The sequence below is a fragment of the Bombina bombina genome, chromosome 3 (genome assembly GCF_027579735.1).
Source record: "Bombina bombina isolate aBomBom1 chromosome 3, aBomBom1.pri, whole genome shotgun sequence".
Classification (NCBI taxonomy): domain Eukaryota; kingdom Metazoa; phylum Chordata; class Amphibia; order Anura; family Bombinatoridae; genus Bombina; species Bombina bombina.
In genome coordinates, this window is record NC_069501.1 from 1,120,132,595 (window position 1) to 1,120,146,356 (window position 13,762).

The window sequence follows — 13,762 nt, forward strand, 5'->3', positions numbered from 1 at the left end:
TGTATAATATTTGTAATGATTTCATTTTCCAATAGGTTGAAAGATGACTTACTGGCCGCAGACAAATGTGCTCGATATATAGTACATAACAATTACTTAATTATCAAAGATGTGTCTGAAGAAGATGCTGGAAATTACACAATTGTTCTTCAGCTAAAAAAATGGAATCTAATCAAAAAGCTAACTGTCACTCTTACTGTAAATGGTAAGCACATTTATGTTGGGTCTACAAACTTTATTTTTTACTTGATAGTTATGTAATGTGTTACAGGTTTAATTTGTTGTGGTTTGTTTTTAACTTCTGCAGTGAAGCCACAAATTTATGAAAAATCAGTGTCTTTTCATGAGTCACATATCTACCCTTTGAGAAGCAGACAGACCCTAACATGCACTGTTTATGGGGTACCCACTCCTACAATAACATGGATATGGCAGCCCTGTAGACTGGATCACTCTAAAGCAAGGTATGTGATTATTGTGTCATTTAATAAATAAATACACATATATATTTTCCTTAAAAAACGTATAACATTTCATGTAAAACATAAATTACAGCCAACTTTCAACTATTTTTGAGTCTTTTTTAAAGGGACATGAAACCCACATTTTTTTCTCTCATGATTCAGATAGAGAATACAATTTAAAAAAAGTTTCAAATGTACTTCTAATACCAAATCTGCGTCGTTCTCATGTAATTCTTTGTTGAAGAGATATTTAGATAGGTAGCACTACCTGACATTAGCTATTGCTAATGTATAACATTGTTTCAAAACTGCTGGCATATAGTGCTGCAGACATGTGTACAGTCCAAAACTTACCTTCCTGCTTTTCAACTAATGATTACAAGAAAACAAAGACAATTTGATAATAGAAGTAAATTGGAAAGTTGTTTAAAATGGTATGTTCTATCTGAATCATGAAATAAAACATTGGGGTTTATTACCCTTTAAGACCAATGCATATTCCCGAGTTTACCTCAATTTATATGTGTGTTGATATTTAAATAATAGAATTTATATCAACAGGAATATTCCCCTATCCTTAAAGAAGTTCACCTATACCCTTCTAAGCACAGTAGTTAAGCAGTTAAAATTTGGTCAACTCAGCACCTTCAGGAGATACATTTTTTGACACTAAGTAGTTGTGTGAAGTACAGTTATACTATAGTAACTAGTGTGTAAAATTATTATGATATCACCACTGTGCTATAAGTGTATAATGTATTGCTGTTAAGTTAATGACATACTTATATAGTGGTAACTACTTGTTTCATGCTGGGTTATTTAGTAGTTGTTCATAAAAAAATAATATTGAGAGTTTATTTTAGTTGCTTGGGATTTATTGTTCAATGAGCATTTTTTATCTTATATATTAGAAAAAAGACTTTAAAAGTGTAGGGAAAAACCATAGCCCATTTTGGCAGTGTGGATCAATTAATCCTAACTCCTCAATTTTGGTAATTTTAAAACAACTCTTATGATGAATATAACTTAAGCTGTATGTAGCATTTTTTTTTTTTTTACATTTTAATTGTACATCATTCTCGATATTTTAAGTATACAAAATATGCAAAGAACAGTAAAGTTGTCTCATTAAGCATGGTTCTCTGATTTATTGTTTCTGGGGAAATTTATAAGAATACACTAATTACTTTTCTTTAAATTTTATGCTCAGAAATAGAGAGTTCTGTAGTATATCAGCAACTGAAATCTTTTTTTCTTAATAATATGTAACTTTTTTTTTATTAATCATTAGCTGAACTCAGCTATATATAAATATAAATATATATATATATATATATATATATATATATATATATAATTTATCAATTAAAATTATAATGCAAAGTAAGATTGCTTTAGCACATAATCAGCAGATCCATACATCTTAGAGTGACACATCGTATTTAATAACTTATGATTCTTAGGTAATATTTTCTATAATTAATCATTTTTTTATTTTATTTTGTAAGCCTTTTGGAAAAAAAAAAAGTAAATTAGAAGCAAAAACTTCAAATATTCAATGCAGGTGGCTGTCTAAGGTGCTGAAATTATAACTGTTGTAAAATGTCTTGGGGAAGTTTCTGCAGATGAATCCAGTTTATGTAGAATCATCTATTTATAACTCTGCAGAACTATTTGCAGTAATGTGGGAGTGGAATATAGTATTTTTAATTGTACTATATTAATGTAATATTAATTATTTTTCATCTAAAATGCTCAACTGATTCTTTTTAAGGACATCATGCACAGCGGTTATTGCTAGTCTCCTAATTTTTATACCATTGATTAAAAAACACACCAAAAGTAAAAGGAATTTAAAGAAAACAATATTAGCAATTTATATTGTTTAAAGGGATAGTCTACACTAAAATTGTTATTGTTTAAAAAGGTAGATAATGCCTTTACTACCCATTTTCCGACTTTGCACAACCAACATTGATATATTATTATACTTTATTTCTGCCTGTTTCTAAGGCACTACAGACAGCCTCTTATCACAAGCTTTTCACAACAGGATACTGCTAGTTCATGTGGGCCATATAGATAATATTGTGTTCACGTCTGAGGAGTTATTTAAGAGTAAGCACAACACAGTACTAAATGCAAGTCAACAGATAATAAATAAAAAAGTCATGTGATCAGGGGGCTGTCAGAAGATTCTTAGATACAAGGTAATCACAGAGTTAAAAAGTATATTAATATAACTGTGTTGGTTATGCAAAGCTGGGGCAGGGATAGGCATGGACCAAGGCTGTGGCGGACATTTTCCAAAGTACAGACCTTAGTGAAGGACACCAAGGTACATTTCAAATTAAAAACATCAAAAAACACTATCTTTACTGAGAGGGTAGTGGATACATGGGGGAATAGCCATCCAGCAGAAGTGGTAGAGACCGTGAAGGAGTTTAAAAATGCATGGGATGGGCATAAGGCTATGCTAGGTATAAGATACGGCCAGGAACTAATAAAAGGTTCCTATCTGCCAACACATTCTAAGTTTCTATAAGTCAGGAGAGTGGCACTTTGCTGTTAAATGGGCTGCTTGTTGGTTGTCCCTGGTCTAGTTCTACAAGTTTAAATTTGTCATCTAATCAAACAAGTTTAAAATAACATTTATATATGTGGTATACTAGTATAAAAAGTTTTCAAAATTCTAACCTTTTTTTGTTATATTGAGAGTCTGCAACTCCTAACCAAACTCACCCACCTTGATGTTAATCACCTCCTAACCAAACTCACCCACCTTGATGTTAATCACCTCCTAACCAAACTCACCCACCTTGATGTTAATCACCTCCTAACCAAACTCACCCACCTTGATGTTAATCACCTCCTAACCAAACTCACCCACCTTGATGTTAATCGCCTCCTAACCAAACTCACCCATTTTGATGTTAATCGAGGTAAGGTTTATCAGAGTAGGTGGCAGTCTTCTACACACAGACACTAGCACCACGCTGCCGCACAGATCAAGCTGACAAATTCATATATATAAGTCATCTACATTACAGTGGAGAAACAGAAAACACTTAATAAACATAAATAAAAGAAGATAGATATTTACAATACTGCATTAGCACAATTCACCTGAAATAAATGCAATACATTTCATCTTCATTCATATGTATGTATAATTATGTTCTAATTCTGTTGGTTTTCATATATCTCATTAACAAACAAAGTAACCTTATGAAATCAATATGATTATGCTGCATCATCATATGTTATGACCCCATAATAAAAAAATCTTGAAAATATATATATATATTATAAACCTAATTAAGGGGTACTATATATTAATATTCAACACACTCTATGTTAGCCTCAATCAAATAATTTGTGTGGACACACATATCAAATAGCACAATTCAAGAACAGTTAATATTTTAACACTTGATGATGTTTCTATAGAGCGATCAATATTTATTCAATAAAATAGCTCAAATCCCATTCACGGTTGAGACCTAAAGGTGATAAGGTTTTTAATTTGTATATCCAATACAATTCTTCCTTCTATCCAATTCAATGTAGGGGTCCTGCACTTAATTTATATCAGCAAAGGGTAATGAAGGAAATGATGTTACTTGAGGATACTAATAAGCAAAAGAGAAAAGTATACAATTTATCTTATAAAGCAAGAGCTGCTGAGGTACTTGAAAGTAATGATAATGTAGTTATCAGAGCATCTGACCAGGGTGGTAATGTGGTTGTCCTGAATAAGGATGACTACATTACTGATAGTTTGAGACAATTGTGTGACCATAGTACCTATAGAAAGATAGATTCAAATCCAACTATCTTATTTAAAACTAAATTGCTCAAATTGTTAGAACAAGCAGTTTCATTGGGCCTCCTCACTGAGGGGCAGATTGACAAACTTGTACCTAGGAATCCTCAAATTCCTATATTCCACTACTTACCAAAAACGCACAAAAGTATAACTAGACCCCCTGGACGTCCTATCATTTCTGGGATTGGGTCATTGTTTGAACCCACCTCAGAGTGGATAGATTCTATTTTACAACCCTTGGTGAGGGGCTTAAAGAGTTATCTAAGAGATTCTACCCATTTATTACAGTTGTTGATAAATTTCAAGTGGCAATCTGGGTTTAGATGGATAGTTGTTGATGCTGTTGCATTATACTGCCACATACCTTATTTTAAACTGTTCTAACAAATTTTTGTTTTTATCAGCCCTTCTCCTTGGTGCCTTATTAGTGTGGCTGTTCCTTTTTCTTTAATAAAGGGATTATCTATCTTTTAAAACAATAACAATTATATTGTAGACTGTCCCTTTAAAATAAAATTCAACCAGTTATAATCTCTAGAAGTTAAAAGTAGTTTTTTCGACCATACTTTTTTAAATATGTGCAACTATAGGAAGGCATGCATTGCATAAAATTTAAAAATTGTGTTAACAAACTAACCAGTAAATGTTAGTTTTTAGCTCAGGGAGGGCAGATCTGATTTCAATATGCGAATATGCTAAATCATTGTTGGAAGAGTCAACCATGTAGTTCAAGGGGGTAATGGGAATTAGGGATTAGGAATGCAGAGTTATTCTTAAAATTAACTTTATTTTGTAATGCTCTAACAGATTTCACATTGCTATTTTAAGGTTGTAAAATAAATCATTCTTGTTAATGAAGACTGTGGATGTTATTTGTCCATACTAAGTTTTGTTTAGTAATTAATTGCTCTGGGTGATAATTATATTAAGTGAAAATATAAGTAGACATAAGTATATATTGGGTCTTACTTATTTTATCATGGTTGAATATCCATTAATAAAAATAGCCCTAATAAAATAAATATATTCTGATTAGCTAAAATATTTGTCTGCATAACTGAAGGACTGGCACTCTGTAGAAGGCCTATTTATTTCTGCTAAAATGTTTACTATGTGTCCCAGCATTATCTTGAGACTCATTTATAATGCTGCATGAGTGCTTATACAAATGTCATGTAGTACACGCTTGGCCCGGAAACTTGTTTCATTCAGTAGTTATAATTATACCATTCTATTGTGTTTGGCATGCTGTCTACAAATGGCAGCAAGAGTCTTAAAAATTGCTAAGAATATGGGGGGAGAAAAAAGTAGAGTACCTCGAGGACAGTGTTAAAGCTGAGGTTGATTACAGTGGCCCTGTCCAGAATAAACCATGGGAGTTTTCTTATCTCCCTTTGGCAGGAGGTGCATTGAGCTTCCTGTACGAAATCAAGAGCATATGCTGCTTTCCTCTTGTTGTTTGACTTCCTCCCTTGTACAAGACTGTTCCCAGCACTGCAGTTATCTTTGCATCTTCAAACATGGCACAATTTGCTTCCTTAAAAGCTTTATGTATTCTTAAGGGCCAGCAATATCCCCCATCTCCTGGAAATCCGATGTTAACCCCTACTGCAATTAAAAAGAAAACTTTCATTGAAGTTTAGTTTCAGTAATGCAATATTTAATTTATGTCATACAATTTTTTTTTTTAATTACATGTTGTTACAAAAAAAAAATCATTTTTATAAAATTTTGAGAAAGGCACTTTGCATGAAAAGGGTTAAGATATGTTAAGTCCTGCTGGAAGTGTGGAATTGCTCTTGAAACTTTCAAAAAAATATTTGGAGGAGATCAGGGTTTCCTGCCACTGTGCATTGCCAGATTTACGGCTTTCTTCCTCTTCAACTCCTTTTCTTGGTTTGTAAATATTAAAATAGAATTGATGACTCCTGGTGAAGTCTGTTCTCGGTTATTGCATGAAGAAGGAAAAACACAGGGCTGCAGTCAAGGACAGGCTGTCGGAAAGTCAAAAATAAATATTCCCAAATCCCAAATCATTTTCTTTTTCAAAGGACTCTTAACCTTGTCTCTGTTGGAAGTGTCAGTAATTGTATCAGGGAGAATGGTGCCCTTTCATTGCCCTCTGATAATCACAGTGGCTGCAATTATGCCAATCTTTTGATTTTAGTATGAAAATAATTAAATGACAAAAACATATAGTGATATCAAAGTTAATGGAAATTAAAAATGTAACTTATGTGTTCTACCCCAAAATGCTGCATGCAAGCACAACTAGAAAAATTATTGCAATACCCTTTCTATGAGCTCTTAAATTAACAACAGAAGGTTCTGGATTTCTTAAAAATTTTCTTTGGAAAATTTTTAATTTTCATTCTGAAGCTTTCTTTCTTTCATGTAATTGACAAGAGTCCATGAGCTAGTGACATATGGGATATACAATCCTACCAGGAGGGGCAAAGTTTCCCAAACCTCAAAATGCCTATAAATACACCCCTCACCACACCCACAATTCAGTTTTACAAACTTTGCCTCCTATGGAGGTGGTGAAGTAAGTTTGTGCTAAGATTTCTACGTTGATATGTGCTTCTCAGCATTGTTGAAGCCCGATTCCTCTCAGAGTACAGCCAATGTCAGAGGGACGTGAAGGGAGTATCACTTATTGAATACGATGATTTCCCTAACGGGGTCTATTTAATGGGTTCTCTGTTATCGGTCGTAGAGATTCATCTCCTACCTCCCTTTTCAGATCAACGATATACTCTCAATTTACCATTACCTCTACTGATAACTGTTTCTGTACTGGTTTGGCTATCTGCTATATGTGGATGGGTGTCTTTTGGTAAGTATGTTTTTTATTACTTAAGACACCTCAGCTATGGTTTGGCACTTTATGCATTTATATAAAGTTCTAAATATATGTATTGTACTTATATTTGCCATGAGTCAGGTTCATGTATTTCCTTCTGCAGACTGTCAGTTTCATATTTGGGTAATATAAACATCTTTTATAGAAAAAAATTTCTTACCTGGGGTTTAGTCTTTTTTCAATTGACTACTTTTTGCAAATTGCGGGTGGCATTAGGCCCGCGGGTGTGTCAAATGCTAAACTTTATTGCGTCATTCTTGGCTCGAAAATATTTTTGGCGCGGAAAAATACGTTTGTGACGCAACTACGTCATTTCCGGCGTCATACTTGACACCGAGACCTTTCACACGGTTGCGTCATTAGTGACGCGAGTGTGTCATTTCCAGTTATTTTTGGCGCCAAAAAGTTTACGTTACGTTGTGCGTCATATTTGGCGCCAAACTTTTTCATTATTTCAATACCCCATTGATGTTTGCCTCTTGATTTTTTCTCTATCAGAGGCCTATGCTATTTGCTTTTTTCCCATTCCTGAAACTGTCATATAAGGAAATAATTTTGCTTTTTATGTTGTTTTTTCTCTTACATTTTGCAAGATGTCTTTATCTGATCCTGCCTCAGAAGTTTCTGCTGGAACATTGCTGCCTGATATCGGTCCTACCAAAGCTAAGTGCATTTGTTGTAAAATTGTTGAAATTATTTCGCCGAATGTCATTTGTAATAGTTGTCATGATAACTTTTACATGCAGTTAGTGTATCCATCAGTAATAGCACATTGCCAGTTGTAGTTCCTTCAACTTCTAATGTGCATGATATACCTGTAAATTTTAAAGAATTTGTTTCTGATTCTATTTTGAAGGTTTTGTCTGCATTTCCACCTTCTAATAAACGTAAAGGTCTTTTAAAACTTCTCATTTAGTTGCTGAAATTTCAAATGACCAACAACATAATTTATCCTCTTCTGATGAGGATCTATCTGATACAGAAAATCCTTCCTCAGACATTGACACTATCAAATCTACTTATTTATTTAACATAAAGTATATGCGTTCTTTGTTAAAAGAAGTGTTAATTATTTTGGATATTGAGGTAACCAGTCCTATTGACGTTCAGTCTAATAAACGTTTAAATGCTGTTTTTAAACCTCCTGTGGTTTCTCCAGGTTTTTTTTTCCTATTCCCGAGGCTATTTCTGATATGATTTCTAGGGAATGGAATAAGCCAGGTACTTCTTTTATTCCTTCTTCAAGGTTTAAAAAATTGTATCCTTTACCAGCAAAATCTATAGAGTTTTGGGAAAAAATCCCCAAAGTTGATGGGGCTATTTCTACTCTTGCTAAACGTACCACTATTCCTATGGAAGATAGTACTTCCTTTTAAGGATCCTTTAGATAGGAAGCTTGAATCTTATCTAAGGAAGGCCTATTTATATTCAGGTCATCTTCTCAGACCTGCAATTTCTTTGGCTGATGTGGCGGCTGCATCAACCTTCTGGTTGGAGAATTTAGCGCAACAGGAATTGGATTCTGACTTATCTAGCATTATTCGCCTATTGCAATATGCTAATCATTTTATTGTGATGCAATTTTTGATATTATCAAAATTGATGTTAGATCCCTGTATTTAGCTATTTTAGTTAGAAGAGCTTTGTGGCTTAAATCTTGGAATGCTGATATGACATCTAAATCTAGATTACTATCTCTTTCTTTCCAAGGTAATAATTTATTTGGTTCTCAGTTGGATTCTATTATTTCAACTGTAACTGGGGGAAGGGAGTTTTTCTGCCTCAGGATTAAAAACCTAAGGGTAAATCTAAGGCTTCTAACCATTTTCGTTCCTTTCATCAGAATAAGGAACAAAAACTTAGTCTTCCCCCCAACGAGTCTGCTTCCAATTGGAAGCCTTCCTCAAATTGGAATAAATCCAAGCCATTTAGGAAACCAAAGTCAGCCCCTAAGTCCGCATGAAGGAGCGGCCCTCATTCCAGCTCAGCTGGTAGGGGACAGATTAAGGTTTTTCAAAGATCTTTGTATAAAATCTGTCCAAAATCAATGGATTCAGAGCATTGTCTCTCAAGGGTATCGAATAGGATTCAGAGTAAGGCCTCCTGTGAGAAGATTTTTTTCTCTCACGTATCCCAGTAAATCCAGTAAAAGCTCAGGCTTTCCTGAAGTGTGTTTTAGACCTGAAATCTTCAGGGGTAATCATGCCAGTTCCTCCTCAGGAACAAGGTTTGGGGTGTTATTCAAATCTATTCATTGTACCAAAGAAGGAAAATTTATTCAGACCAGTTCTGGATCTGAAAATTTTTGAATCGTTATGTAAGAGTACCAACTTTCAAGATGGTGACTATAAGGACTATTCTGCCTTTTGTTCAGCAAGGACATTATATGTCCACAATAGACTTGCAGGATGCATACCTTCATATTCCGATTCCTCCAGAACATTATCAGTTTCTGAGATTCTCTTTTCTAAACAAACATTACCAATTTGTTGCTCTTCCATTTGGCCTAGCAACAGCTCCAAGAATCTTTTCAAAGGTTCTGGGTGCCCTACTCTCTGTAATCAGAGCACAGGGTATTGCGGTGTTTCCTTATTTGGACGATATCTTGGTACTAGCTCAGTCTTTGCGTACTGCAGAATCTCACACAAATCAACTAGTGTTGTTCTTTTGGAAACATGGTTGGAGGATCAATTTACCAAACGTTTCTTGATTCCTCAGACAAGGGTCACCTTTTTTAGGCTTCCAGATAGATTCAGTGTCAAGGACTCTGTCTCTAACAGACAAGAGACGTTTAAAATTGGTTGCAGCATGCCGGCACCTTCAGTCTCAGTCATTCCCTTCAGTGGCTATGTGCATGGAAGTTTTAGGTCTCATGACAGCATCATCGGACGTGATCCCCTTTGCTCATTTTCACATGAGACCTCTACAGCTTTGTATGCTGAATCAATGTACGACACTCTCTGACATGGTGGATAGATCACCATCGTTTAGTTCAAGGGGCTTCTTTTGTTCGGCCAACCTGGACTGTGATCTCAACAGATGCAAGTCTTTCAGGTTGGGGAGCTGTTTGGGGATCTCTTACAGCACAAGGGGTTTGGAAATCTCAAGAGGCGAGATTACCAATAAATATTTTAGAACTCCTTGCAATTCTCAGAGCTCTTCAGTTTCGGCCTCTGCTAAGAGAAAACCGTTCATTTGTTTTCAGACAGACAATATCACAACAGTGGCATATGTCAATCATCAAGGTGGGCTCACAGTCCCCAAGCTATGAAAAAAGTATATTGGATACTTGTTTGGGCGGAATCCAGCTCTTGTCTAATCTCTGCGGTGCTTATCCCAGGTGTAGACAATTGGGAGGCGGATTATCTCAGCCGCCAGACTTTACATCCAGAGGAGTGGTGTCTCCATCTAGATGTGTTTTCTTAGATTATTCAGTTGTGGGGTCTTCCAGAGATAAATCTCATGGCCTCTCATCTAAACAAGAAACTTCCCAGATACCTGTCCAGGTCCAGGGATGTTTAGGTGGAAGCAGGGGATGCACTGACACTTCATTGGTGTTATCATCCTGCTTACATTTTCCCGCCTCTAGTTCTCTTTCCAAGAGTGATCTTCAAAATCATCATGGAACAATCATTTGTGTTGCTGGTGGCTCCAGCATGGCCACACAGCTTTTGGTATGCGGATCTGGTTTGGATGTCCAGTTGCCCGCTTTGGCCACTTCCGTTCGGCCAGACCTACTATCTCAAGGTCCGTTTTTCCATCAGGATCTCAAATCATTAAATTTGAAGGTATGGAAATTGAACGCTTGGTACTAAGTCATAGAGGTTTCTCTGACTCAGTGATTATTACTATGTTACAAGCTCGTAAATCTGTTTATAGAAAGATTTATTATAGAGTTTGGAAGACTTACATTTCATGGTGTTCTTCTCATAAATTCTCCTGGCATTCTTTTAGAATTCCTAGAATTTTACAGTTTCTTCAGGACGGTTTGGATAAGGGTTTGTCTGCAAATTCCTTGAAAGGACAAATCTCCACTCTTTCTGTTTTATTTCACAGAAAGATTGCTATACTTCCTGATATACACTGTTTTGTACAGGCTTTAGTTCTTATTTAAGCCTGTTATTTAATCAATTTCTCCTCCTTGGAGTCTTAATTTGGTTCTGACGGCTTTACAGGTTCTTCCATTTGAACCTATGCATTTTTTGGACATTAAACTACTTTCTTGGAAAGTGTTGCTCCTTTTGGCCATCTCTTCTGCTAGAAGAGTTTCTGAGTTATCTGCTCTTTCTTGTGAGTCTCCTTTTCTGATTTTTTCATCAGGATAAGGCAGTTTTGCGGACTTCTTTTTAATTTTTTCCTAAGGTTGTGAATTCTAACATTAGTAGAGAAATTGTTGTCCCTTCTTTGTTCTAATCCTAAGGATTCTTTGGAAAGTTCCTTACATTCTTTGGATGTGGTAAGAGCTTTGAAATATTATGTGGAAGCTACTAAAGATTTCAGGAAGACTTCCAGTCTATTTGTTTTATTTTCTGGTCCTAGGAAAGGTCAGAAGGCTTCTGCTATTTCCTTGGCTTCTTGGTTGAAACTATTGATTCATCAAGTTTATTTGGAGTCGGGTCAGGCTCCGCCTCAGAGAATTACAGCTCATTCTACTAGATCAGTCTCCACTTCATGGGCTTTTAAGAATGAAGCTTCAGTTGATCAGATTTGCAAAGTGGCAACTTGGTCCTCTTTGCATTCATTTACTAAATTCTACCGTTTTGATGTATTTGCTTCTTCGGAAGCAGTTTTTGGTAGAAAAGTTCTTCAGGCAGCTGTTTCAGTTTGATTCTTCTGCTTTTGATTTAAGTTTTTTTCTTTCAAATGAAATAAACTTATATTTTTGGGTTGTAGATTATTTTTTTTCAGAAGATTATGGCTGTTTTTATTTTATTCCCTCCCTCTCTAGTGACTCTTGAGTGGAGATCCACATCTTGGGTATTGATATCCCATATGTCACTAGCTCATGGACTCTTGCCAATTACATGAAAGAAAACATAATTTTTGTAAGAACTTACCTGATAAATTAATTTCTTTCATTCTGGCAAGAGTCCATGAGGAACACCCTTTTTATGGTGGTTATGATTTTTTGTATAAAGCACAATTATTTCCAAATTTCCTTTGTTGATGCTTTCTACTCCTTTCTTTATCACCCCACTGCTTGGCTATTCGTTAAACTGAATTATGGGTGTGGTGAGGGGTGTATTTATAGGCATTTTTAGGTTTGGGAAACTTTGCCCCTCCTGGTAGGATTGTATATCCCATATGTCACTAGCTCATGGACTCTTGCCAATATGAAAGAAATGAATTTATCAGGTAAGTTCTTACATAAATTATGTTTTTCAAAAACTATTCCATTAACATTTTTTTTTTCTTGGGTTTGTTGCGTGATCTTAGTCTATAAATGTCAATATAGAAATGAGTTACTCAATTTCCTGAGCTATCCGGGCAATTTATAGGTTATTTAGTACATTAAGGACTTAACTGCATAAGTATACTGTTTGAACATTTCAGATACAGCTTAAATGTGTATACAAGCAAACTATCTGTGTAAATCATTTTCCCTGCACATCTATTTACCATAAACAAAATGAGCTTTTCGTAAGTTTTGGACATTTTCAATTTGAACTGGTATATAACCTATAAACTTGTAAACCTAAGATTTAAGTTGGACTTGACACTGTGAAGAAAACTTCACCACCAAGGTGCCTGTCACCTGCTCTGTTTGGACTGTTTGCACTTTTTCATTTTACATTAACTTCTTACAGAGAAGCAAACTCTTTGTCTATAATAGGCACAGGTGACCTGTGTTAACAGATGAGCTCTCTTTCCTAAATTTTTGTCCTTAAACATACAAATTTCTCTATTTCTCAAACTTCTATATATATAGAAAAGAATGTCAAGCAGGATTTAATATGGATTAGTGCAGTAGTTTTGAGTGTAATGTTCAAAATAGTACTATTTCCATATAGGAAATGTAATGTGCTCACATCTTAAAATTTTGAACATTTTTATTATTTGTGGTATCAAATAAACTGAAAAACAGCGCACATCCCATTAATTTTCTTAGGCAGGCATGGAACATCCAAATTGAGCATAGAAAACATAAAAATATTTCAGCCTTGCTTAAAAAAGGACCTTTTTAGTACTATTTCAGGGTCCATAGGAGTATAAACAACAGCGTTTCAGGCCTATTATAGGACCTTAGTCATGTCTGCAAGTCCAAGGTAAACTAGCATAGTTCCACCATTGTAATTCATCCATTTATTCATTTATAATTAGAAAGTTGCTTAAAATTGCATGCCCTGGGGCTGATTTATCAAGTATTCAGCCGTATGCAGCTGTTATACACTAGTTATAAACTTGACATGAGGTACCACTATCATGCAACTTTAATATTAAAGGGACATGAAACCCCAAAAATGTATTTCTTGATTTGGATAGAAAATACAATTTAAAACAACTTTACAATTTACTTCTATTATCAATTTTGCCTCATTCTATTGTTATTCTTTGCTGAAGGAGCAGTGTTGCACTACTGGAAGCTAGCTGAACACACATCTA

At 34.9% G+C, this 13,762-nt stretch overlaps 1 protein-coding gene across 1 annotated transcript in view; it reads left to right on the forward strand.

Moving 5' to 3' along the window:
- FLT1 (fms related receptor tyrosine kinase 1) overlaps positions 1–13,762 on the forward strand; it is a 121,218-nt gene that overhangs the window by 84,536 nt on the left and 22,920 nt on the right. The window contains exons 9-10 of the mRNA XM_053708483.1: positions 36–205; positions 308–464. Coding sequence (XP_053564458.1) covers positions 36–205; positions 308–464 — 327 coding nt within the window. The remainder of the gene's footprint in view (positions 1–35; positions 206–307; positions 465–13,762) is intronic.